The 27,612-nt window shown below is 46.7% G+C and overlaps 1 protein-coding gene across 4 annotated transcripts in view; it reads right to left on the reverse strand.

Moving 5' to 3' along the window:
- LOC129696582 (collagen alpha-1(XVIII) chain-like) overlaps positions 1 to 27,612 on the reverse strand; it is a 294,981-nt gene that overhangs the window by 172,827 nt on the left and 94,542 nt on the right. For 2 of the 4 annotated variants that reach the window (XM_055634627.1, XM_055634629.1), the window contains exons 1-4: positions 20,590 to 21,442; positions 10,672 to 11,219; positions 3,296 to 3,370; positions 3,097 to 3,195 (exon numbers count right to left, since the gene is read on the reverse strand). In XM_055634627.1, the coding sequence (XP_055490602.1) occupies positions 3,097 to 3,195; positions 3,296 to 3,370; positions 10,672 to 11,219; positions 20,590 to 20,968 (1,101 nt within the window). In that variant the 5' untranslated portion in view covers positions 20,969 to 21,442. Of the gene's footprint in view, positions 1 to 3,096; positions 3,196 to 3,295; positions 3,371 to 10,671; positions 11,220 to 20,589; positions 21,443 to 27,612 lie in introns of those variants that run through there. The other 2 variants (XM_055634628.1, XM_055634630.1) reach the window with 2 other exon arrangements.

The following is a 27,612-nucleotide window of genomic DNA, read 5'->3' on the forward strand; positions in this document are numbered from 1 at the left end:
CTCAACACCATTCGGGACAAAGCCGCCCGCTTCATTGGCATCCCGCCCACCCCTCTATTCATTCCCTCCACCATCAGTGCACAGTGGCTGCAGTGTGCTTCATTTGCCAAATGCATGGGAATTGGTTGACCAGGCTGCTCGCACAGCATCTCCCAAGCTACAAGCTTTGCCAGCATGAAGAACAAGGGGGGCGGGTTGACGGAAGTGGCCATCACCTCCAGATTTTCCTCCTCGCCCAGATATGGAAATATAGCACCATTCCTGAACCCCGGAACACTACCCGACAGCTTCAAGGGGTGGAGGGACTTCATTAGAGGGTCCACAGCAGTTCATGAGGTAGTTCACAGATCTTCTAAACGGGCAGAATGTATGATCTTGCCAGCAGGTCGAGGAACAGCTTCTTTCCGGCGGCTGTCACTCTACTAAACAACGTACCTCGGTGACTGCCAATCACCACCACCCCCCCTAACCCCCCCCCGGTCACTTATTATTTTTTTTATTCAAATCATTTGCTATGTCGCTCTTCAAGGGAGATGCTAAATGCATTTTGTTGTCTCTGTACTGTACACTGACAATGACAATTAAAATTGAATCTGAATCTGAATCTGAATCAATGGCCAGATGCTGAATAAATAATAAAGAAAATAACTATGTAATGTCACTGAGAATACTGATGAGCAAAACTCTTCAACATTCATCAATGGCAATTAAGTAGCTCACTAAAAATCACCCCACGGGTCAGTGGAGAATCAACTAGGAAAATCAGTCAGTTCCCTTGGAGACACGAGGAACTACAGATGCGGGAACCTCAAGCAAAATACAAAGTGCAGGTTCATAGCATATCAGCTCATGAACAGGTCCTTCCAGTCCACAACCTTTGTGCTGAACATGATGCCAAGATCATCTCTTATCTGCCTGTATATAATCACTATCCCTCCATTCACTACATATCCATGTGCCTCTCCAAAAGCCTCTTAAATGCCTTGCTTATATCTGCCGCCTCTACCACCTCTCGCAGTGCGTTCCAGGCACTCGTCACCCTCTGTATTAAATACTTTCCCCGCACATCTTTAAACTTTGCCCCTCCACCTTAAAGCTATGCCCTCTAGTATTTTTTATTTCCAATCTTGGAAAAAGGTTCTGACTGTCCACCATATTTATACCTCTCATAATTTTATATTTCCATCATGGGGAATAGGTTCTGACTGTCTACCCTATTTATACCTCATAATTTTATATATCTCTAAGGTCTTCCCTCAATCTCCGGCATTCCAGAGAAAACTATCCAAGTTTGTCCAACCTTTCCCTGTACCAAATGCCACCTTCTGGTGCCTCTGCTTCCTCTCCAAAGCCTATGCATACTTCCTGTATAGGGGCGGTACTCTATACGCAATGCTTCAAATGCAGCCTAACCAAAGTCCTATAAAGTTGCATCATGACTCTTATACTCTGTGCCCCGACCAATGAAGGCAAACATATATAATATGCTTTCTTTAGCATCTATATTACTAAAAGTAAGATCTTGACCACTTCCTGTTTTTCTGTGTTTCATGATTTTAGAAAAAACTCTGCCACTTACACTGGGATTTTTGGCCAGCTTACTCAGTTTTGTGTTGAAGTAAAAAGCACTGCAAATGGTTGGTGGTTTAAACTTGACAACTTCCTGTTTGCACTGTATATTGATTTTAGATAAAACGCTACCACTTACCATCCATCCTGCTTGAAATGGTAGGAAAATGGATTTGAATTTGGTGGCCTTGCACTCTGCTTGAAATGGAATTTCAAGGAATAGCCGTGAGTCAACTGCTAGCCCACCAGCCATGAATGAGCTGCCAGCACATCAGGCTTGAAGGACTGAGCTGCCACCCCCAGAATCCATTTGGCCCACAAGGTCCATACTAGCCTTCTGGAGACCAGTCCCTTCAGCCCACAACACCCATACCAGCGCTCCAGAAAGCCCCCCCCCCCCCCCCCCCCCACTGGTCACCAATATTGGAATTGGTGGAGAGGTGGAATATTGCATTGGGGGACCAGCCCTCACGTGTGAACATGGGACCCAACGGGTCCCACTTAGTCTAGTTCTATCTATTTGTGTTGCCACTTGCAGGGAGTTATGGACTTGGTCTCCTAGGTCCCTCTGTACGTTAATGTTGTTAAAGGTCTTGCCATTAGTTGCATATTTTCCCCTGACATTCGACCTCCCAATGTGCAACACCTCACATTTGCTTGGATTCAACTCCATCCATTTCTGTAGCTGATCCGTGTTCCGCTGTATATTTTGACCGCTTTCCTCACAGTCCACAGCCCCAACAATCTTGGTGACCAGATTCATGAACGGCTACTTTCTTGCAAGCAACAGATTGATTGATGAACCCACATCTTAATCCTACCTCAACAGTGGGACACTACGTCCACCTCTGGAACTGCTGTGGACTTGGGTCCCCCCCCCCCCCGTCCCCATTTTCTGGTTCCCACCAATGTCTTGTACTTTAGCTCAGTATTTTTTTAATTTGTACTCTCTAAGTGTAATTTATACATAATATATATTTTTGTGCATTGTCTGAGTCTACATGCCTGCAATGCCATTGCAAGCAATGTTTTCTTTGTACCTGTACCTCTTCATATGAACAAGAAACTTGACTTGATTAGGCTCGATAGGTTAGTGTGTTACAGGAATCAAAGAAAATGGAACCAGAACAGCAAAGTGACATGAAGGCAATGGCTCAGCAATTGTGTTATTAACTGGGCACGCAGACACGAAGAGCTGAATGCCCATTCCTGCTTTGACCTCTTAAGTATATAAATAGACCAGATAATACAACAATTGTGACTGCTTTGTGGTCACTTTCGCTAGAATCAGTTTTCTCAGATTTTTATGCAGCCATAATGGGATTTGAGTTCACATTCTCTGCATTCTTCGTTCATTAGATGAATAGGCCTCTGTTTTACAACCATAATACCATGTCGTAGTTACCCTAATATGTAAGTGAGCTGGGGCATAGCTACGACAAGAGCTCAGAACACAGCAGCCAAAGACATCAAGAGTAGAGACAAAGTCTCTTCAGAACAGAACAGTAACCCTATGTTGCTACTCACAGGACGTGGAGTAATGTGCTGAATTTGGGGTTTAACGCCTCCTTGCTCTTGAGCGATGTACTGACCGCTCCCATCTCCACTGCCATCTCCGGAGGGGCCCTGGGAATGAACAATCAACATTGACAAATAAAATTCCAATGGTGAAAAAAGCCAGCTGCTTCAGTATTGAGAAGGGCATTGAGGAAGAGTCATTACTTACATCTGGATCAGCTTCATAACATTGCTCCTCACTAGCCCGAGGGTCTGACTTAATTGTCAGTTCTTGAATGGACCCCTGAAAAACATGTTTCACGTTAAAATCAGAAAGATTGTTGCATTGTTATTCCAGATACTGCTCACCAGATTGCTCCCTGTACTTTGTTTCCATATCAATACACTCCTCCTTGGGATAAGAGCAGGGAAGAATTTTGGTCTGACGTAAACATCTTCTTCGTCACAACTTTATTGTATCATCTAGTGGAATGATTCATATGCAGGGCACAAGGATGGTATGGAACTCCACAAGAGTTCTCCCGATTCGAGCTTGTGTAATGTACGTAGCGGGTACGTAGGAGCTCGTGGATGTCACGTAGCGGCTCGTACGAGTAACGGTAGGTACTCGGGAAATCCGGTAAACTCGTGACGTTTTTTCAACATTGTGAAAAATGTCCACGAGTAAAAAAATACTCGTGATGAAAAAAATTGTTACTTTTTACTGGTACGAGCCGCTACGTACCCACTACGTACATTACACGAGCTCGAATCACGGGAGAACTCTTGTATTACAGTGGGACAGGCCCTTAAGGGTTTGGACACGCTAGAGGCAGGAAAACTGTTCCTGATGTTGGGGGAGTCCAGAACTAGGGGCCACAGTTTAAGAATAAGGGGTAAGCCATTTAGAACGGAGATGAGGAATTACTTTCTCACACAGAGTTGTGAGTCTGTGGAATTCTCTTCCTCAGAGGCCGGTTCTCTGGATATTTTCAAGAGTTAGATAGAGCTCTTAAAGATAGCGTAGTCAAGGGATATGGGGAGAAGGCAGGAATGGGGTATTGATTGGGGCTGATCAGCCATGATCACATTGAATGGCGGTGCTGGCTCATAGGGCCAAATGGCCTACTCCTGCACCTATTGTCTATTGTCTAAAATATCATCCATTCCTTCTCTCCAGGGATGCTGCCTGTCCCGCTGAGTTACTGCAGCATTTTGTGTCTATCTTCAGTGTAAACCAACATCTGCAGTTCCTTCCTGCGCAATGTGTCTGTGTTCTGCACGAATGACGTTATTTCTGTCAAAAGAGAGAGCTGGGATATATCGGGCTGGGGCGGCACGGACATGTAGCGATACAGCGCCAGAGACCTGGGTTAGATCCTGACTACGGGTGCTGTCTGTGTGGATTTTGTATGTTCTCCCCGTGACCTGCGTGAGTTTTTTCTGAGATCTTCGGTTTCCTCCCGCACTCCAAAGACGCACAGGTTAGTGGGTTAATTGGTATGAATGTAAATTGTCCCCAGCGTGTGTCGGCTAGTATTAATGTGTGGGGATCGTTGGTCTGTGCGGCCTCGGTGGGCCAAAGGGCCTGTTTCCCCAGCATCTGCCTGGGATGTCAAGCACTCTCCCTGCCATCTCCTGACCTGCGTCAAACAAATCAGACCAAACCCAAGAAGGGGGCTACAGAATAAACCCAATGCTCTTGCCAGAAGTGTTCATTTGACCATGAAGCTTAGATCTGCGAGCTATACCTGCACTATGGTGCCAAGCAAGAGAGGTTGGTTGGAGGAGTGTGATATGATATGGAATACCTGGTCCACCATGACTGGCCTGTTGGTTCAGTTATCACTACAACTGAGTATCCCCCAAAATTATTTTGCTTATTGGGAAATATGAAACGTCGTGAAGACGTCCCCATTAAATGGGTATATCTTGCATATCATAGAACATATTGAGTCCAAGGTTAATAAACGGAGGCAGAGAATATAAAGGCAGGAAGGTTCTACCAAACCTTTATAAATGACTAGTTTATTCCAGGTTGGAGTCTGGTGGCCTGTTCTGGACAGCACTTTTGGGGAAGAATGTCAAGGTGCTGGAAGAGGGCAGTGGAGGTTTTTATGGCTGCATGGTAACTCATTACGCTGTACCTTAATTGGTGCATGTGACAAATAAATGTGAGCCTTGAACCTTGAGTTTAGTTTGGAGATACAACGAGCCCGGGCCGGCCAGTGATCACTAGTTCCATCCTACACACCAAGGACATTGTTCCAAAGCCAATTAACCTACAATTCTGCATGCCTTTGGAATGTGGTGGAATGAGGTTCAGAATGAAAGCCTGCCACACTTTGGAGAATGAAAATAAGCTGGATTTACTCTTCTTTATGCAAAAAGGGTTTAATGGTGAATTAGTAAATGCTCGAAAAATGAGTAGATGATTTTGAAAGAGTTAAAATTGTGAATCTATTTCAGTGAATGGAGAGCGACGTGGAGACTTCTATTGAAGGATATTTGCAAATGGCTCAGAGGAGAGGGAAAAAAAATCTATTGTATGATATGGTCGAATGAGCTGGCTGGTCAAAAGAGACTGATATATTTGAAAGGAAAATAAAAATGTGCTATGGGGAAAGAGCAAGAGAAATGGACAGCACCATCAGAGTCCTGGTGCAGGTACAATAGGCTTCACACTCTACAGTACAGTTTATTGTCACGTCCATCGAACTACAGTGAAGAGCTATTGTTATGTGCTAACCAGTCGGCGGAAAGACAATACATGATTACAATCGAGCCATTTACAGTGTATAGATACATGATAAGGGAATAACGTTTAGTGCAAGGAGCTTTAAAGCTAGCAAAGTCTGAGGTAGATAGTAGTTCAGCACTGCTCTCTGGTAGTGGAAGGATGATTCAGTTGTCTGATAACAGCTGGGAAGAAACTGTCCCTGAATCTGGAGGTGTGCGTTTTCTATACCTTTTGCCTAAGATAGATACAAAAAGTTGGAGTAACCCAGCGGGACAGGCAGCACCTCTGGAGAGAAGGAATGGCTGATGTTTGCTTGATGGGAGAAGGGGAGAAGAGGGAATGGCCAGGGTGTGACTCGTCCTTGATTAAGCTGCGGGTCTTGATCAGGTTCGCTGATCTGCTGAAACTCAAGTTAAGAGGAGAACTGAACCAACCGTTGCCATTCTTGCTGCCCTCAAACGATAATCTTCCCCCCTCTGCTGTAGTTAACTATTTTACTGGATTGAATTTCATCAATGAAAAGACACACTGAACTCGTTTGCTGCAGATCTTTTGATGCTCTCAGCAACAAGCTGATGACATTTGTGAACCATGTGTCCTGGAGAGCAACTAGTACATGCTGTTCTCAAGGCATCAACGAAAGGGTGCTTTTGAGCTGTGGAGATCTGAGGGTTACCACAGAAAGTTAGTGCATCAGAAGCACCAAGCCCGAGTACCACTGGGTCATGGAGTGCAGGTGGACAAATCAAAGCCAATGCTGAGCTGAGCTTGGGCCAACTTTGAGGTTTGGACAAGTTCTCTAAACAAGGACCCATGCCAACAATGTCAGCACAGTGGTCGCCCTGTGTAATACAGGCTGAGCATCTGTAAAAAAAAATGTTCTGTTCGTTGTCGTAACATATGTGATAAAAGAAATTCTTAGACAAAGAAAACGTGTATTTATAAAGTGTCTCAATGTGTTTGCAGGATTTGCAGAGACCCTGGATTGCCATGTGAGGTGCACCTCTCTTGTGCCAGGGAGAAAGAGAGCAACTCATTCACATAACCACCACAATATTAATATAAATGAATGAGCAGTTCCTGGGTTTCTATAGATACTGGCCATGTGGGAGAACAAGGTGAGTACTGAACTAAAGTGCTAACCAGCCAGCAGAAAGACAATATATGATTACAATCAAGCTATTCGCAGTGTACAGATACATGATAAGTGAACAATGTTTAATGCAAGGTAAAGCCAGTAAAGTCTGATCAAGGATAGTCCAAGGGTCGCTAATGAGGTAGATAGTAGTTCAGGATTGCTCTCTGGTTGGGGTAGGATGGTTCAGTTGCCTGATAACAGCTGGGAAGAAGAAATCTGGAGTTGGCTGGGTTTGATTTCCTTTGGGCAGAAGAGACTGCAGAGGTTGTACTGAGGTGTATACAATTATAGGGGACCTAGATAACATAGAAAGGGCCTATTATCTTGGTCAAATATGTGGGATTTTTGAATAATTGTGGGATTAAAGGGGAAATGGAGGAATGGTTTTTCACTGAGGGAGGTAAGGAGCTGGAGTTCACAGTCTGAACAGATGGGAGTGACAAAAAGCTTCATCACTTCTCCAACTTGCCTGGACATGTTCTTGGTGACCAGTGACCTGCAGCACTCTACACCCTGCTGCTAAAGGGGCCCCCCTTTTGACCAGCAGAAGAGAATGTAGGAAGGAACTGCAGATGCTGATTTAAACCGAAGAAAAGCATAAAAAGCTGGAGTAACTCAGCGAGACAGAGAGCATCTCTGGAGAGAAGGAATGGGTGACGTGTCAGGTTGATTTTTCTCTGATTAGATTAGTTCAGACCTACAGCCCGCGGAAACAGGCCCCTCGGCCCACCGAGTCCGCACCGATCAACGTTCCTCATATAGTAGCAATTTCCTACATATGAGGGACAATTTACAATTTTTAGCAAAGCCAATTAACCTACAAACCTGCACGGCTTAGGAGTGTGGGAGGATACTGGAGCACCTGGAGAAACCCCATGTGGTCACGGGGAGAATGTACAAACTCCATACAGACAGCACCCGTGGTCAGGATGGAATCCGGGTCTCTCGCACTTAGGGTTGCCAACTTTCTCAGTCCCAAATAAGGGACAAAAGGTCAAAATAAGGGACAAATTCCCGACGGCAATTCGGTGACCGACTAGGCTGTGGCTGGGTGAATAATGAGTTGGCCCGGGTGCTGGACTGCACACAAAGCCCAGCCGGTGGGCCAGCTGAGGAGTTTTGGCCCGCGCGACCTCGCTCATAAAGTCCGGCACCTCATCCAACTCATGAACCGATGATCGGCCATGAGAAGGAGGGGTAGTGGTGTCGGCAGTAATCGAAGGCCCGAAGGTTGGACAGCTGGCTGGGCTGCCGACCGACGGGGCCACGGGCGAGGCGCTGCTGCTGCACTCCATGGGATGCACTATGTCGGGATGGGTGAGGCGGGGCCGGACATGGCGCTCTGACCCAACAGTCCCCTCAACCTGAGTAGTAGTAGTCAAATACGGGACAAGGGCGGTCCCATACGGGACATACCAATTTAGCCCAAAATATGGGATGGCCCGGCTAATACAGGTCAGTTGGCAACCCTATTCGCACTGTAAGGCAGCAACTCTACTGCTGTACCACCGTGCATCATTTACATTTAATTGTTTCTATTACCTTAAAACTGGAGCTAAAGTGTACAGAAGATCAGGAAGGTATTTTTAAGCCAGACCTATTATTATGATCCCTGGCCAACTGTTGGCTCCACAGGCAGGCAGGCACACCAGGGCCAAAGGCAGGGAAGTGAATGCCAATTAGTGGGTTCGGTTCATTTAAAAATTGGCATACATTTTAACTTTTAACAAAATGCTAACTTTCTGCTAACAGTGGGGAAGAAAGCTGGTTAGCAGATTAGGGTCAATTTAAGGTCACTGGCTGCACTGGGGGAATATATACTTCAACCGTAATCAGGATTCTGGATGAATGTTAAACTTTTGCCATTTTCTGCTGCCCTATACACCAAGGAAATTCTAAATTGAAGCAGCATATAATCTGAGGCATTTTTATGTTTACCAGGGAAAGTAGCGTCTTCTACAGCACAAATGCCGCCACGGGTGCCTGGAGTGGGCCCGGCAGCGACAGCGGAGAGGTCGGTGCGCCGGTCGATGATGGCGTCGACAGACGGATGATGACGGACCACGTGGAACCGAGGACACCGCTGCCGGGGGTGGTGGGAGGGAGGAACAAAGGAAGAACCAACGTGGGGGGACCACCAGGAGGCAGGCCAAAGGTGGATCTGGCGCGGGGATACTTTGTAACTTTGTCGGTGCCCTTTATGTAGCGACTATTTGCATACCTTGGGTAAGCAAGCTAAAGATTTCACTGTAACTTGTCACATGTGACAATAAAGTATCCATTCATGTATAAGCTGTGCTCATTTTTCCACGTGCGTCCAATCAGTGGAGAGTAGGCAGAAGAGTGGCATTAGAGGACAACCACGTACTTGAGCACAAGTATACAAGGTCATCCGGTCATAAGTGATAGGAACTGAATTAGGCCATTCGGCCCATCAAGTCTACTTCTCCGTTCAATCGTGGTGGGCATGATTTTTAAAATGAGAGCATTCAGTGGTGGGGAGCCACCCTAGGTTAGCGTGCAAAAGTGTATTGGACAGTCCGAACTTAATACAAGTAGGGATAGAGGCAGCAGAATTTACAATCAGATGAAGTGCCTGGAAGATGGAAGCATGGATTAACCTGGGCTGTGGTAGTATTTAATCGTTTCTAGTATTTAACCGCTGTATGTGACCTGTCAGTTCCTGGTGGGAATGTTCAGTGTGGCAACAATCTGGGCAACTGGTAACCACGGATCAGACACTCATTCCTGGTTCTCAGAAAGGGAGATAGTCACAGAAAGCTGGTGGGTCTTGGATTTGAAGAGCCATTTTGGTGCAGGGGATGGTTTTAGAGTAGGATTACAATTTTGGAGGGAGGGGGTAATTTGGGAGTGGGAGGCGTGATTTCAGATGGGGGTGTGTGCAGAGGCATGGTATGACTTCGGGGTGAGGGGTTAATTTGATTGAGGGGGTTTATGATTTTGGAGGGATGGTGTGGCTGGCAGCAGGATGAAAGATGTTTGACGAGGTAGAGGGGCGAGGTGCAATGATTACAGGGAGAGGAGCCGGGTTAGGAGTGGATCATCCGGTTTTGGAGGAGTGCACAGTTTGGAAGTGGAGAGTGTATGATTCCAAAGGAATGGAACGGTTGGGAATGGGTGCAAGATTTAGCAGAGGGGAGCGATTTGGGAGGCGCACGCATTGTTTTGAGCGTTGCTCACAAGTCTCACTCCAACACCATTCCCCATTTCTAAAAACGGTTAAGCTGCTCCTAACTGACCCCCCCACCCCCACCCCCACACCAAAGTGGCCTTTCAAATCCAAACCCCACTTCAGTCTGTTTCAGTACCACTAACTTTTCCGCATAAATATCCAGATCTGATTTCTAATGAAAAGATTAGTAAACCAGGTAATTAAACATTTGGTAGACAAAAAATGCTGGAGAAACTCAGCAGGTGAGGCAGCATCTATAGAGAGAAGGAATTGCCGACGTTTCGGGTCGAGACAAACGTTGGCAATTCCTTCCCTCCATAGATGCTGCCTCACCCGCTGAGTTTCTCCAGCATTTTGTGTCTACCTTCGATTTTACCAGCGTCTGCAGTTCTTCCTTAAACATTAAACATTTGGTGGTGCAGCATTTTTTTAACTGAGATCATTGGTGATAATATGTCACCAATATCATCAGTTAAAGTGACAAACATTCATAATTTCAGCTTTTATTACAATTCCCCCTCCCCGGTCACTTACAATAAACTTGGTCAGTCCTGTTCCGCCGGCATTCCCAATGAAAATTCCTGAACTTGGCTCGAAAAATAATGCTCGAGCTGATCTGCTGAGGCGGCTCTGCTCATATTCATCGCAGTCCATGTACAATGTAACAAAGTCGCCCTCAATGGACAAGGAAAACCGCGTCCACTTGTTTGTCATTGACGACACCTTAAATGAAGCAACCTCTTGCGAAGTCTGAGAACCTGATTCTGTGTAAAATAGCACTATTTGCTGGTTGCCATTCAAAACCGCAGTTAGTTTCACTCCCAAGTAAATGATATTCTGGTAGGAATTAGTAATGGCGAAGAGCACCCCACCATCGTCACTGGCTGGCTTGATAGTCACAAGGATCGCAAAGTCTCTGTAGAAAGATTGAGGTATCATGGTCTTGGTAAGTCGCCCAATGTTTGCATCGGGCCCAAAGCTGTATGCTGGAAAGCCTTCAAATCCAGTGATGAATGCAACTGATGGGGGTAGAGGGACTCCAATTAACCCGGTCAGGTCGATGTGATCACTGGATCTTCTCTCTGGAATGGAAAGAAAAGTTAGTATTTACATGAACGTGGCTTTTGCATTGCATATGTTATGAATGACTGCAAGGGATTTGCACATCACTTTAACTTCAGCAGTAAATTCCTAACAGATATATTTCACCTCCCTGATGCGCATATTCTCCATCTCCTCTGCCTTTTCACACATAGGCGGGGAAACTGGTTAAAGGATGAGGATGAGAGAGTTGTGGAGGCAACCCAGACCATCACACAAACCAACCGCCCTTCTATTGATTCCATTTACACCTCACGCTGCCTCGGCAAGACCAGCAGCAAAATCAAGGATGAGTCGCACCCTGGCCACTCCCTCTTCTCCCCTCTCCCATCGGGCAAAAGATATAGAAGTGTGATTACGCACACCTCCAGATTCAGGGACAGTTTCTTCCCAGCTTTTATCAGGCAACTGAATCATCCTACCACAACCAGAGAGCAGTCCTGAACAACTATCTAGCTATTTTGATGTCGCTCTGACTAGACTTGACCGGACTTTACTGGCTTTTTACCTTGCACAAACTTTATTCCCTTATCATGTATCTATTCACTGTAAATCGATTGATTGTAATCATGTTTTGTCTTTCTGCTGACTGGATAGCACGCAACAAAAAGATTTTCACTTTACCGCGGTACACACACGTGACAATAAACTAAGCTGATTTCATGCAAGAGCAGGGTTCAAATGAATGAATTCGAAGAAATGTGTAGGAAGGAACTGCAGATGCTGGTTTAAACCAAAGATAGACACTAAAAGCTGGAGTAACTCAGCGGGTTCAAGCAGCATCTCTGGAGAAAAGGAATAGGTGACATACGGATCGAGACCTTTCTTCAGTGCGTCAGGGGAAAGGGAAACGACAGATATAGACGGTGATGTAGAGAGATATAGAACAAATGAATTAAAGATATGCAAAACAGTAACGATGATAAAGGAAACAGGCCAATAAAAAGACCCTCCCTGCATCTCAAGCAAATCAAGCAGAAGGAACACCCCAGTCCCTGCATCAAGACCCTTCTTCATCTCCACCCAAAACAGTGGGTGGAAGATTGCAATCTTCACTTGATCCACCCTGTTTCGACTAATGCAATCAACCCAAAGTTGCACGGGACTAATTTGTAAGTTTGTTAAACAGCAGTCACCTCTAATCAGCAGCAATCATCCATTGCACCACAAAAATGAATCATTCTACCACAACCAGAAAGCAGTGCTGAACTACTATCTCAGGGTTCGAAATTAATGGTTGCTCGGGTGCCAATGGCAACCTAAAGTGCCGCCGGGCTACCTAAATGCCATGCCATTTTGCCTGGCTTGGCGAGCATCCGGGACACCTATCGTTTAATTCTGAGCGGGCCCCCTCTCTATTTCTGCCTCTGTGTCACTCTCCGTCTCCGCCCGCCATCCGTATCCATGTCCGGGTCTCGGGTCTCGGGTCTCGGGTCTCGGGTCTCCGCTCACTCCTCATCCACCGGCCGCGGCCTGCACATCCTCAACCTGCACATGCGCACAATGACAGCCAGCACATCATCGGCCGTGGTTGTGCGCATGTGCTGCCCTGCGCATGCGCACTGCCATGGCAACTGGTCGGCGTCGGCCACTTTCTCCATCAGATCTCCCACAATGCAAAAGGTACAGAACTATTCCATGCTTTAATTGTGCGGGGTAACTTCATGGAGCAGCTACCATCTCTGGATAGAAGAAATTGGGTGACGTTTCGGGTAGAGACCCTTCTTTAGATCTGCTCTGGTTTTAGTGTTGGTTTAATTTAAAGATACAACGTGGAAACAAGCCCTTCGGCCCACCGAGTCCACGCCGACCACCGATCACCCGTACACTAGTTCTATCCCACACATTAGCGACATAAGTCAAGAGTCAAGAATGTTTTATTCTCTCACGTCCCAGTTAGAACAATGAAATCCTTAAACCCCTTTTTCACAGGGCGACTTGACGTAAGAGTTAACCAGAGTTGAACATCGTGGGAACCTCTTGCGATAACCGTACGGCATTCGTGGACCACCGTGGACCACCATGGCGCTAACGCAGGTACTCGTGTAACTTGGTGACTCGGGAGAAAATTCAAACAAGCTTGAATTTCTCCAAGAGTGACTTGTACACTTGTGGTTGAACATTGCAACATTATATGCACGTAGTGGCCAGTGCGATATCCGTACTGACTCTTGCGTGTACCGTGGGAACTCCTGCGAACGGTGAACCCGGAAGCTGGACAGAGGGGACAGAAGGTGAGTAAAAATTGTCTTCTGTGGGATTGAATTTAAAAAATAAATATTTGCATCCGCATATGGACATCAACTTATTCATGCGTTATGTTAATGAGATTCAAGAAAATAACTATGTTCTTTAAAAGGTACTTTACTGAAAGGTCCCGCATTTTTATGGTCCGTGAGAAATTTTTCACATGTACTTCTTTGAGAGATACAGCTCGGAGTCCTCGCCGACCAGCGATCGATGCCTTTCCGAAGCAGGGTCCGGAACGCTACCAATCAATGTTCTCCAGAGACCCGTGTAAAGGAGTGAACTGCACATGCTGGTTTAAAACGAAGACAGACACAAAAAGCTGGAGTAACTCAACGAGTCAAGCAGCATCTCTGGAGAAAAATAGGTGATGTTTCGGGACGAGACACATCTTCAGACTCAATTCCGATTAGGATGTCTGAAGAAGGGTTCCGATTCGAATCGCCACCTATTCTTTTTCTCCAGAGATGCTGCCTGACCCGCTGACTTACTGCAGCTTTTTATGTTTTTCTTCCCATATCTGACTTGCCTGCTGAGTTACACCAACATTTTGTGTCCTTTTGTGCGTATTAACCAGCATCTGCAGTTCCTTTAGACGTTACCTAACTTCAGATTTTAGATATATGGCGCGGAAACAGGCCCTTCGGCCCACCGAGTCCGCGCCGACCACCTATTCTTATACACTCCAGGGACAATTTTACAATGTTACCGAAGCCGATTAACTTACAAACCTGTAATCTCTGGAGTGTGAGAGGAAACCGGTGCACCCATGGTCAGGATCGAACCCCGGTCTCTGGGGCTGTGAGGCAGCAACTATACCACTGTGCCGCATGTAGTCAGATTTAATAAATTGCTAGTAGAGTCAATTATTAGTCAATTAATAACAGAATCAATTATTGTTGGTGACATTTCACCTACGAATATCAGACTATTTTCGGAGAGGTAAGGGCCAATTAGGCATAGCAAAAGGTATGAGCACTTTTAAACATTTTTTTCCGACTATTTTGTCAAATGCAAATACAGGGAGAATGATCAAAGTGCTCACATGGCTCACTCTGTTAGAAGCGTTCTGAGTTTAAATGTTCCGTGTATTCCTTCTTAAAGTATAAATTTTTGTGTGGCCTGGGGTGCGATTGAGAACAGCTGGGAAAGAGCGGAGGGGGCATCATGAATAACAGCGTTTCCCTGCCCATATTATGGCCCATTCCCCAACCGTAACATTAATCAAGCTCTGTCTAACTCCGGCATCACACCATCCCCCTGTGACATGGGTTAGTCATCGCTGGGCGGGCTGTGGGCCGAATGGCCTGCCAACGGGATTCAGAGACTTGACACTGAGATCCATTGTGCAGGAAGGAACTGAGGATGCTGGTTTTTACCGAAGATAGACACAAACGCCACCTGTTCATTTTCTCCAGAGATGTTGTCTGACCCATTGAGTTACTCCAACATTTTGTGTCTGTGTTCACTATGAACATTGAATTATTTAATTTTAGGTAACTTACACTCTCTCTCTCTCCCCCCCCCCCCCCCCCCCCCCCCCCCCCCCCCCCCCCCCCCCCCCCCCCCCCCCCCCCCCCCCCCCCCCCCCCCCCCCCCCCCCCCCAGTAAATGTCGGTTAACCAGTCCAAGGTTTGCAACGCTGGTTCCCTCTTGGGATCACACTATCCCTAGCCAACAATTGGCCTATCAGGGAACCAAATATAGACATAAAGTGCTAGAGTAACTCAGTGGGTCAGGCAGCATCTCTGGAGGAAAGGGTTAGGCGACATTTCGGGTTGGGACCCCTCTTCAAAATACCCTGCTGAGGTCATCTGTTGTTGGCCCTGATTTGACCCGGTCTTTTCTTGCTTCCAGTTCCCCCCTACAATCATCCCGAAGAAGGGTCCCGACCAAAAATGGAATCTATTCCTTTTCTCCAGAGATGCTGCTTGGCCCGCTGAGTTACTCCAGCATTTTGTGTCTAACTTGCTGATTCAGACAGTTTTTGATTTACTCTGAAACACACGTTGGAAATTTAAACTTGGGCGCAACTAACATCGTCTTACTACCGTGGGAACTCTTTAACTCAGCGGGCAGGCAGCAGTTAATTGTTGCTCCCTTCAGTTTCCCAGGGGGTCGGGACGGGACTGGAGTTGGGAGGGAAAGGTGGGGGAGTCGAGGGAGAGGAGGGGGAGACAGATGGGGGTGTCTTCATTTACTGGCGGCGGGTGTCTGTCACTGAAACAGGCAGGTGAGATTTCACATCCACCTTGTGTGTGCCTCTCTCTCTCTCCCTCCCTCCCTCTCACACAGGCTGAGAGGCTCTGCCTCTGTGAGTGTACGTCTCTTTCTACCCCTCTCCCACATACACAGTAAAACTCTGCTTTGTGTGTGTATATACCAATTCAACCAAGGGAGGATATTTATAGTGTGTGAAAAAAAAAGTGACATCATTTGTGCCACGTGATGATTTAATTACACTTGACAGTTTACAATGTCATTCAAGATTTAACGGGAAAGCTCGGGAGATGGACAAGTCACTCGCACAAATAACAGAAATGCCGAGTACCGTGGGAACTCTTTGTCTACCCCCCCCTTCCCCCCCGTTATATCGTGTGATATCATGCTAGACCACGACCACTTCACTCTGGCTACATCTTGCGTCAAGTCGCCCCGTGAAAAAGGCCTATTACTTGCAGCAGCACAACAGAATATGTAAACATAGTACTCTGTAAACAATGTTATAAACGAGAAAACAAAACAGTGTATTTTATATATATGAATATATAACTATATAAATATATATATATTTAAAAAGGGTCTGAAAAGGTTCCTGCACACCTTTGGAATGTGGAAGGAAACAAGAGCACCCGGAGAAAACCCCTGCGATCAAAGGGAAGAGGAGCAAACTCCAAACAGACAGCTCCCATATTCAGGATCAATTCCGTGTCTCTGGCAAATTCAGGCAGCAACATTATGGCCAATGTACTACCCCATAGTCTTGAACTGAATTAAAGCATACAGTAGCTGTAAAGGGGGACATAGCTTCACTTAGAGATTTAAGACTGAAAACGGATAGTTTCTTTTTTTTTAGTAACCAAAGTTATCAACGTATAATTTTTTGTGTGTTGGAAAACAAAATATAGTGGCACAGCTGGTGGACTTGCTGCCTCACACGCCAGGGATCTGTGTTCGATTCTGTCCTCGGGCACTGTTTGTGTTGAATTTGCACATTCTCCCTGCAAGCATGTAGGTTTCCTCTCACATCCCAATGACGCATTGGCTTTGTAGTTAACTTGTCTCTGTAAAATTGCCCATAATGTGTAGGGAGTGGGTGAGGAAAGTGGGATAACAGAACTTGTGTGAATGGGTAGACAAAAATGCTGGAGAAACTCAGCGAGTGAGGCAGCATCTATGGAGCAAAGGAAATAGGCGACGTTTCAGGTCGAGACCCTTCTACAGACTGATGTGAGGGTGGGGGGGGGGGGAAGAGGAAAGGAAGAGGCGGAGACAGTGGGCTGAAGGAGAACTGGGAAGGGGAGGAGGAAGCAGGGACTGCCTGAAATTGAAGAAGTTTATGTTAATACCGCTGGGGTGTAAGCCCAAGCGAAATATGAGGTGCTGCTCCTCCAATTTACAGTGATCCTCACTCTGGCCATGGAAGAGGCCCAGGACGGCAAGGTCGGATTCGGAATGGGAGGGGGAGTTGAAGTACTGAACCACCAGGAGATCAGGTTGGTTATTGCGAACTGAGTGGAGGTGTTGGGCGAAGCGATCGCCAAGCCTACGCTTGGTCTCACCGATGTAGAGCAGCGGATGCAATAGATAAGGTTAGAAGAGGTGCAGGTGAACCTCTACCGCACCTGGAAGGACGGCTTGGGTCTTTGAATGGAGTCAAGGGGGGAGGTAAAGTGACAAGTGCAGCATTTCCTGCAGTTGCAAGGGAAAGTGCCAGGAGACGGGGTGGTTGGGATGGGAAGGGACAAATCAACCAGGGAGTTACGGAGGGAGCAGTCTCTGCGGAAAGCCGACAGGGGAGGAGATGGGAAGATGTGGCCAGTGGTGGGATCCCGTTGGTAGACAAAGCTGGATAAAACCAACGGGCGAGGCAGCATCTATGGAGCGAAGGAATAGGCAACAAATCGGGTCGAGACCCTTCTTCAGACTGATGTCGGGGGGGGAGGTGGGGGGGGGGGGAGCGGAAAGAAAGGAAGAGGCAGAGACAGTAGGCTGTGGGAGAGCTGGAAATGGGAGGGGAAGGAGGGAGAAAGCAAGGACTACCTGAAATTGGAGAAGCCAATTTGCATACCGCTGGGGTGTAAACTACCCAAGCAAATATGAGGTGCTGCTCCTCCAATTTGTTGTGGGCCTCACTCTGGCCATGGAGGAGGCCCAGGACAGAAAGGTCGGATTCGGAATGGGAGGGGAAGTTGAAGTGCTGAGCCACCGGGAGATCAGGTGGGTTATTGCGAACTGAGTGGAGGTGTTGTGTGAAGCGATCGCCAAGCCTGCACTTGGTCTCACCGAGGTTGATCATACGCTGAATAATCCAACCAGATTTTTGTTTGGAAGTGGAAAGAAATAATAGAAATTGCATTCATTGCAACGTGTAAAAAGAGATGAGATACTGTATTGTAATTTTGCTGCATGTCATTGTGGTATATATCATGTCTTGATTGGTGAATATGTTTAGTTTGTGACTTTATTTGAAGCAGAAATAATATGTGAATGCTTCATTGGGCATAATTCCTACTGGTAATTACACACTTCATCCGAGCACATTATCGCATGCGTCATGCAAGCCATCTTAAATGACCACTTAAATTGTCATTTGGCAACCTAAAAAGCTGCCTAGGTTGCCCGGCTGGCAACAGAGAAAAAAAGTTAAGTGAGAGTCCTGTATCTAGTTCATTGGTGACCCTCGGACTATTCTTGCTCAGAACTTTCCCTTATCACATATCTACACACTGCAAATGGCTCGATTGTAATCATGTATTGTCTTTCCGCTGACTGGTTAGCACGCAACAAAAGTCAAGTCAAGTCAAGTCAAGTTTATTTGTCACATACACATACGAGATGTGCAGTGAAATGAAAGTGGCCAGTGGGAAGGGGAGGAGACTGTTCATTGTACCCGTGACAATAAACTAAACTGACCTAAAGCACTCCTTGTTCTGATAGAACAAGTGGGTTCAGTTCTCACTCAAGATTTAAGTGCATTTTCCTGGCACCTCTGTGCATTACAGAAAGGGAACTGCATGGTCACAGAAGCTGTCTGGCAAACCACAAGCTGAGAGTTCCCTCTTGCCCTATCCCGTGAATCTGAACAAAAACCTGGCACCTTTTTGAGGATCAAAGTGTGGAGTCATGCATTTTGTCAAGAATTTTTTATTGTCATGTGTCCCAGATAGAACAATGAAATTCTCACTTGCTGCAGCACAACAGAATATGTCATCATAAACGAGAGAAAAAAAGTTCACTGTGTATATATACACATACACACATAGTCAAAAAACAAGCAATTATAGTGCAATAATAATAATAGTCTGTTGTAGGTCAGAGCTTATTTGTTGTCGTGTTTAATAGCCTGATGGCTGTCGGGAAGAAGTTGTTCCTGAACCTGGATGTTACAGTTTTCAGGCTCCTGTGCCTTCTTCCTGACGGCAATGGTGAAATGTGTGTGTGGTCAGGATGGTGTGGCTCTGATGATGTTGGCTGACTTTTTGAGGCAGCGACTCCGATAAATCCCTTTGATGGTGGGGAGGTCAGAGCCGGTGATGGACTGGGCAGTGGTCACAATTTTTTGCAGTCTTTTCCGCTCCTGAACGCTCATGCAGGAAACTGCTTCCTCAGTATCCAGCCCAAAACTTGTCCCTCCACTAATATTTCATGAAACATGCTACTGGTCATAAATACCAGTCTGTTTAAAGAATCTACTTTGGGAAGGGACAAAGGAGGACCCGGTCTGGGGGGAGAGGGGGGGGAGAGGGGGGGGGTGAGGGTAGAGGGGGAGAGGGGGGGAAGGACAAAGGAGGATCTGGTGCAGGGCTACTTTGTAACTTTGTAAATGCCATTAGGACAAAGACAAAGGACGAAGGACGAAGGACATTTATTGTCACATACACCAATTGGTGCAGTGAAATTTGAGTTACCATGCAGCACATTTAATTTAACATAAAACATTTTAAAAAATGGATGGGCGACTGTTTGCATACCTTGAGTATGCAAGCAAAGAATTTCACTGTGACGTCACATATGACAATAAAATATTAATTAATTCATTAATTTATTCAGTTTTTCCCATTTTAAAATGCAAATGGTCTATACCTCAAAGGTTCTTTATCAATGTAAAGAGGTTTTGGATGTCCTGCTATAGTGAAATAAGCTACATAATCTACATCTCTTCCTATTAAAATAAGGTTGCTCTGAACATTACATTATAAATCAGATGGCATGTGATGAGTGACTTGAAGCCTGACTACAAGACCAGTACAAAGGTGCAACAAATACAGAATGTCTGGCAGAATGCAAGAGCCTATGACCACTGCACACAGCAAGCCCTGCCTTGATGAGGCTAACACTTCACGAATAGATCGACATTTAGCAATCCTAAAATCAGGAAAAGATGGGAAGTGCTGGATTGACACAGTTGATCAGCTGCACCCAACTCCGCAGCAGTTGCCCTACCAGCCATACTCTCTCTGCAGGAGTGAGCAGATGTGCTGCTGGTATCTCCTCTACACTCACATCAGCTGAACCCGTAGAACGTCACCGCTACCACTGTGACACATAAAGATAGACGCAGAAAGCTGGAGCATCTCCGGGCTCACAAAGCATCTCTGGAGAAAAGAAATAGGTGAAGTTTTGGGTCGAGATCTTTCCTCAGGCTGAGTCAGGTCACCCGAAACATCACCTCCTTCTCTCCAGAGACGCTGTCTGAGCCGCTGAGTTACTCCAGCCTTCAGGGTCTTTCTATGGTTTAAACCAGCATCTGCGGTTCCTTCCTACACTGCTACACGTAGACCAGGCACGGCTCCAGCCCTTTGGCAATGGAGCATTGCTCCTGTGGCATGGTTTTGCCATCTCGGATGTGAGCCGCAGCATTCTGCTCCGTGGGCACGTTACCTGTCAGGTTCCTGGGCGGCAGCCAGCTGACCTTCTTGCCTTGGCCCGGGCGACCTTCCGAGGCGTTCCTAGTTTCCGAGGCTGAGTGAGCATCGTGCTCCGGGTGAGTGCCACGCCACGGTCCTGCTGCCCCCTCCGTCACCGCTAACCTGGTGCCGTTGGCCCGTTCGGCGCCCGGGGTGGATGGACCTTGCGGCCGCGCTGTGGTCCCGGCTGCGCTGCCGCCGCCGCCGGCTTGTCGGGGGAACACGGCCGTCGGCAGGGCTGGAGCTGCTGTGGTCTCGGCCGTGCCCCACATTCTCTGCCACCAGCCCCACTGCCCGTGCACCCCACCGCACAGGAGCAGACCCAGAACAACAGCCACTAGCCCCACTGGCATGGCTTCCTTTGGAAGGCAGGGAAAACACAAACACAGCCTCTAGCCGTGTGTGCTTCAAAGCTCCTGGTATCCTTTGTTTCCTTCTCCAGCCTTCTGCCGCTCAGCTCTCCTCTTACCAGCCTACTGCTGCCTCGGGTGTAGCACAGTCGTATCGTGATTGCAAGCAGTTTACCACAGTGCCAAGGTGATGTTGGATTTGGCCTGTCCCCGCGGGTATCCGAACAAATAATTCCATCTGTTATAAAGCTCCACAGCCAGTTGGCGGACTCACAGTCTTCAGCACAAGCCAAAGAAAATCAGCAGTTTCACTCTCTCCAGCATGCATGTACCAACCGCTTGGAACAACTCGTCATGAAGGAATAAAAGGCAAATAATCTTCAAGCTGCGTTACACGTTATATCTTAAGAGCATCTTAATTAATATTGCGGTGCCTGTGCCAAGTTGGAGTTTGGCACTTCTCTGTAAGTCTAACAGTGTTTCAGCTGTGTTGCAGAAGGAACGGATAAACTTGTATTTGTGTCACAACCTCAGGGCATGGCAAAGCACTGAGCGGCCAATAAGAAAGATTGTTGAAGTCCAAGCACTCTCGTAATGCAGGGAAAGGCAGCACTCAATGTGCCCACAACAAGCTCAAATAACCCATTGCATCCCCCCCTCCCTCTCCGTCCCTCCCCCACCCAAGTTGTATCAGCTTCAAAGTCTCATGTTTGAGTCTCGTGTTTAAGAAAGAACTGCAGATGTTGGAAAAATCGACGGTAGACAAAAATGCTGGAGAAACTCAGCGGGTGAGGCAGCATTTATGGAGCGAAGGAATAGGCGACGTTTCGGGTCGAGACCCTTCAGGGTCATTGTCTCATTGTCTTACAAACTTACAAAATTCTTAAGAGGTTGGAGAGGCTAGATGCAGGAAAATTGTTCCCGATGTTGGGGAAGTCCAGAACAAGGGGTCACAGTTTAAGGATAAGGGGGAAATCTTTTAGGACCGAGATGAGGAAAACATTTTTCACACAGAAAGTGGTGAATCTCTGGAATTCTCTGCCACAGAAGGTAGTTGAGGCCAGTTCATTGGCTATATTTAAGAGGGAGTTAGATGTGGCCCTTGTGGCTAAAGGGATCAGGGGGTATAGAGAGAAGGCAGGTACAGGATACTGAGTTGGATGATCAGCCATGATCATATTGAATGGCGGTGCAGGCTCGAAGGGCCGAATGGCCTACTCCTGCACCCATTTTCTATGTTTCTATGTTTCTATGTCTGGAAATCGTTCTCACCTGTCCTACAGCTAACAATGGCCTGTCTCTATCATCGTTACTTTTTTTTGCATATCTTTCATTAATTTGTTCTATATCTCTCTACATCGCCATCTATATCTCTCATTTCCCTTTCCCCTGACTTAATCTGAAGAATGGGTCCCGACCCAAAACATCCTATTCCTTTCCTCCAGAGACGCTGTGTGACCTGCTGAGTTACTCCAGCTTTTGGTGTCTGTCTCCCACTTAGAGCATTCTGATAATTGCCAGTGTCATCTATGTTTGGTCAATGGATGAATACTGAAAAGGATGCTGAGGGGAGCACTGGTTTCCCTTATATTCTCTTTACACTCACCTGAGAGAATGGCTGTAGCCCCTCTGAACATGTTATGAGGAAGCATTTGTAACTGCAGATTCTGCTACTTTGAAAGCCCACTTTTCCTACAATAGAGCCTTGTGTTCAAGCAGACTATAGGCTTTTTGTATCTCACCAACACAGTGGCAAGAGCTCCGAGATTTTGCTTCGCATCACAAATAAAATAAACATGTATGGATTGAAACCGAGGAACGTGTGTTGTTGGTAGCGCCCTTTCGTTTACTGATTAGTGTTGGGATTCCAAACCGATTTTCTTTGACAGGTACGGAAAATGACCAGAGTGAAACAAATCTTTAGTAACACAGCGGACTCTGTGTCGGCCATGGGCGTGCCGACTGAAGAACTGAAAAGGAATAAGCCCAAAAAGATTTGCATAAAAATGCAAGCAAGTACAATGTGGTTGAGCCTCACAATGAACGGGAGTAACCCCAGTAACTAAAGCACTGCGCAAGAGTATTTAGAATGTGGAGCTGCCCACTCTCCTCATCCTCCACATGTTTAGCAAGATCATATCCCACTGTGCGATCATGGGACTGTGGGTTTTACAAGCTTGTAAATGGCAATGGCCAAGATCAGCTGCTTGTCACGCAGTGGAATGAATAACTGCTCACATGCAGGGGGTCGAAACTAATCTTACTTAATGTTATCAACCTGTCTGTGCAAATAAAGCGCACGCACCCTCTGAAATGAAAACAAGCCCAAAACACTCGTCAGTGCTGGTGGGGTTATCTGGCAGAGGGAGGTGACTCCAAAGTTGATGATACTTTCTTCAGCCCAGAAGAAAGACAGAATTTAATCTGGAGCCCACGCACGAAGGGGCGGTCAGATACTACAGCTGGACAAAGAAGATTGCATGGAAGCCAGATGAAGCCAAATTCTACTCTGATGCTTGAAAGTGAAGCAAAGAAAAAAATGAATGAGGGCGGAGAGAGAAAGAGATAGATAAGTTGGTACACAGGTGTGTAATTGATTGAAAGATCATCGATCACCCGTTCACACTAGTTTAGTTCAAAGATCCTATAGCGGAGCAAGATGGGTTACTCTCACGCAAAAGTGTAGTACGCTCATGGGCGGATTCATGGGTGATTTTATGACTCATTTTAGCAACCAGCCCCCGCCATCTTGTTCCGCCATCTTGCTCAGCCATCTCGCTTCCGGCCAAAGCTTGGATCCGCAGCGGGGAGAGGGAGTGCGCGGCCCGGGGCAGTGGGAGAGGGAGTGCGGGGTCCGGAGCGGGAGAGGGGAGTGCGGGGTCCGGGGCAGCGACAGGGGGAGGAGGGGGAGACGATCATGACTGAATTGATCAACTCAGTATCTGGGGGAGGGGGGGGGGCGGGGGAAGTGGGGGGGGAGACATGGGGGGGGTTGGGGGGGGGGGGGGGGGGGTGGGGGGGAGTAAGGGTGGGGAGGGGGGGGGGGGGGGGGGGGGGGGGGGGGGGGGAGGGGACGTACCTGCCTTCTCTCCATAATGCCCCTGATCCCCTTATTGCCAGAAGGGTTATATGATATATAGATTTATATAATTTTCACATTTTATTCTTTAACAAGAATCAGAATTATGAACCAGAATCTGAATCTAAATATCACACACAAAACGTTCCCCCGCAATGTCAATTACCCTGAGAGTCGGGTCGGTTCTGGTTACTACAAAATCAACTCAAACACTGCTTGTGAGCCATTTAAAAAGAAATGATTTAAAAAACATTAAAAAAAGACAATTACCAGAGTCAAATTTTATCCTTGACAAGAAGTTTGAACTGACAGATTTATGAATCTAACCCACACAAACTGTTGCCCCGCAAATTACAGTGCGAGTCGGGTCGGGTTAGGTAGGCTCAGGTTGCTAAAATGGGCGTGGGAAAATGCCCAGGATCCCTTCCATAGTGTACTACACGTCAGCCCATCGCATTTAGCAGGAGTAGCCTATCTTGCTCTGCTATAGGATCTTTGGTTTAGTTTAGTTTGGAGATACAGCCCTTTGACCCACCGAGTCCGCACCGATCACCGACACCCACTAGGGACAATTCTTACATTTATACCAAGCAAATTAACCTGCAAACCTGTACGTCGTCGGAGTGTGGGAGGAAACCGAAGATCTCGGAGAAAACCCACGCAGGTCACAGGGAGAACGTACAAACTCTGCACAGACAGCACCCGTAGTCGGGATCGAACTGGGGACCCTGCCGCTGTGAGGCAGCAACTCTACCTCTGCGCCACTGTGCCGCCCTGGTTCCATGGTATCCCACCTCTCTACTAACAGCAATGTTAAACGACAGACCCATATGTCGTTGGGATGTGGGAGGAAACCGGAGTGCCCGGAAGAAACCCGTGAGGTCACGGGGAGAACGTACAAACTCCACACAGTCAGTACCCGACCTCAGCATCGAATCTACATCTCTGGTGCTGTTTGATGGCAGCTCCACCAGCTGAGCTACTGCGCCACCCGCTGTTAATCTGACAATTACAAGATTAATAGAAGCACTTTGAAACAGGCCCTTTGGCCCAACTTGCCCACACCGACCAACTTGTCCCATCTACACTAGTCCCACCTGCCTGCGTTTAGGCTGTATCCCTCCAAACCTCCTATCCATGTACCTGTCCAACTTTCTTAAACATTGCAATAGTCCCTGCCTCAACTACATCCTCTGGCAGCTCGTTCCATACATGCACCACCCTTTGTGTAAACATGCTCCCTTTTAAATCTTTCCCCCTAGACCTCAAACCTATGTCCTCAGGTCCTTGATTCACCTACTCAGCAAGAGACTCTGGGCATCTACCCGATCTATTCCTCTCATGATTTTATACACCTCTATAAGATCACTCCTCATCCTCCTGCGCACCAAGGTATAAAGTCCCTACTTAGGCAACCTCTCCCTGTAGCTCAGACCCCTCTGGTCCTGGCAACATCCTCGTAAATCTTCTCTGCACCCTTTTCTGCTTGATAACATCTTTCCTATATTATGGTGCCCAAAACTGACGATAGAGAGACAGAGAGAGAGGCAGAGACAGACAGAGACAGAGAGACAGACAGAGAGAGACAGAACAACAGACAACAGAGACAGAGACAGAGAGAGAGAGAGAGAGAGAGAGACAGAGAGAGAGACAGGGAGAGAGAGAGGGAGAGAGAGAGAGAGAGAGAGAAAGAGAGAGAGAGAGAGAGAGAGAAGAGAGGAACAGCCACAGAGAGAGAGACAGAGAGAGAGAGAGAGAGAGAGAGAGAGAGAGAAAGAGAAAAGTGGAAAAGGGGGAAAAAAAGAAAAGAAAGAAAAAGAAAAGAGAAAAGAAAAAAGAAAAGAAAAAGAAAAAAGAAAAAGAGAAAGCCACCCTGGTTACAATGGATACAAAACAGTTCTGACCAACTGAATCTATCCCCAATCTATCCCCCTCATCATTTTATATTCTTGTATCTGATACTCCAGAGAAAACAGTCCAGGTTTCTCCACCCTCTCGTTTTAGATATTCCAAGCAGCATTCTGCTGAGGCTCTTTTGCATCCTCTCCAAAACCTACATAGTGTCATAGTTGAAACATAGAAACATAGGAATTAGGTGCAGGAGTAGGCCATTCGGCCCTTCGAGCCTGCACCGCCATTCAATATGATCATGGCTGATCATCCAACTCAGTATCCCGTACCTGCCTTCTCTCCATACCCCCTGATCCCCTTAGCCACAAGGGCCACATCTAACTCCCTTAAATATAGCCAATGAACTGGCCTCAACTACCCTCTGTGGCTGAGAGTTCCAGAGATTCACCACTCTCTGTGTGAAAAAAGTTCTTCTCATCTCGGTTTTAAAGGATTTCCCCCTTATCCTTAAGCTGTGACCCCTTGTCCTGGACTTACCTAACATCGGGAACAATCTTCCTGCATCTAGCCTGTCCAACCCCTTAAGAATTTTGTAAGTTTCTATAAGATCCCCTCTCAATCTCCTAAATTCTAGAGAGTATAAACCAAGTCTATCCAGTCTTTCTTCATAAGACAGTCCTGACATACCAGGAATCAGTCTGGTGAACCGTCTCTGCACTCCCTCTATGGCAATAATGTCCTTCCTCAGATTTGGAGACCAAAACTGTACGCAATACTCCAGGTGTGGTCTCACCAAGACCCTGTACAACTGCAGTAGAACCTCCCTGCTCCTATACTCAAATCCTTTTGTAATGAAAGCTAACATACCATTCGCTTTCTTTACTGCCTGCTGCACCTGCATGCCTACCTTCAATGACTGGTGTACCATGAAACCCAGGTCTCGCTGCATCTCCCCCTTTCCCAATCGGCCACCATTTAGATAATAGTCTGCTTTCCCGTTTTTGCCACCAAAATGGATAACCTCACATTTATCCACATTATACTGCATCTGCCAAACATTTGCCCACTCACCCAGCCTATCCAAGTCATATTGCAATCTCTTAGCATCCTCCTCACAGCTAACACTGCCCCCCAGCTTAGTGTCATCCGCAAACTTGGAGATATTGCCTTCAATTCCCTCATCCAGATCATTAATATATATTGTAAATAGCTGGGGTCCCAGCACTGAGCCTTGCGGTACCCCACTAGTCACTGCCTGCCATTGTGAAAAGGACCCGTTTACTCCTACTCTTTGCTTCCTGTTTACCAGCCAGTTCTCTATCCACATCAATACTGAACCCCCAATGCCTTGTCCTTTAAGTTTGTATGCTAATCTCTTATGTGGGACCTTGTCGAAAGCCTTATGGAAGTCCAGATACACCACATCCACTGGTTCTCCCCTATCCACGCTACTAGTTACATCCTCGAAAAATTCTATAAGATTCGTCAGACATGATTTACCTTTCGTAAATCCATGCTGACTTTGTCCAATGATTTCACCACTTTCCAAATGTGCTGCTATCCCATCTTTAGTAACTGACTCTAGCAGTTTCCCCACTACCGATGTTAGACTAACTGGTCTGTAATTCCTCATTTTCTCTCTCCCTCCCTTCTTAAAAAGTGGGGTTACGTTTGCTACCCGCCAATCTTCAGGAACTACTCCAGAATCTAAAGAGTT

This window comes from Leucoraja erinacea, chromosome 4, assembly GCF_028641065.1.
Source record: "Leucoraja erinacea ecotype New England chromosome 4, Leri_hhj_1, whole genome shotgun sequence".
NCBI lineage: Eukaryota > Metazoa > Chordata > Chondrichthyes > Rajiformes > Rajidae > Leucoraja > Leucoraja erinaceus.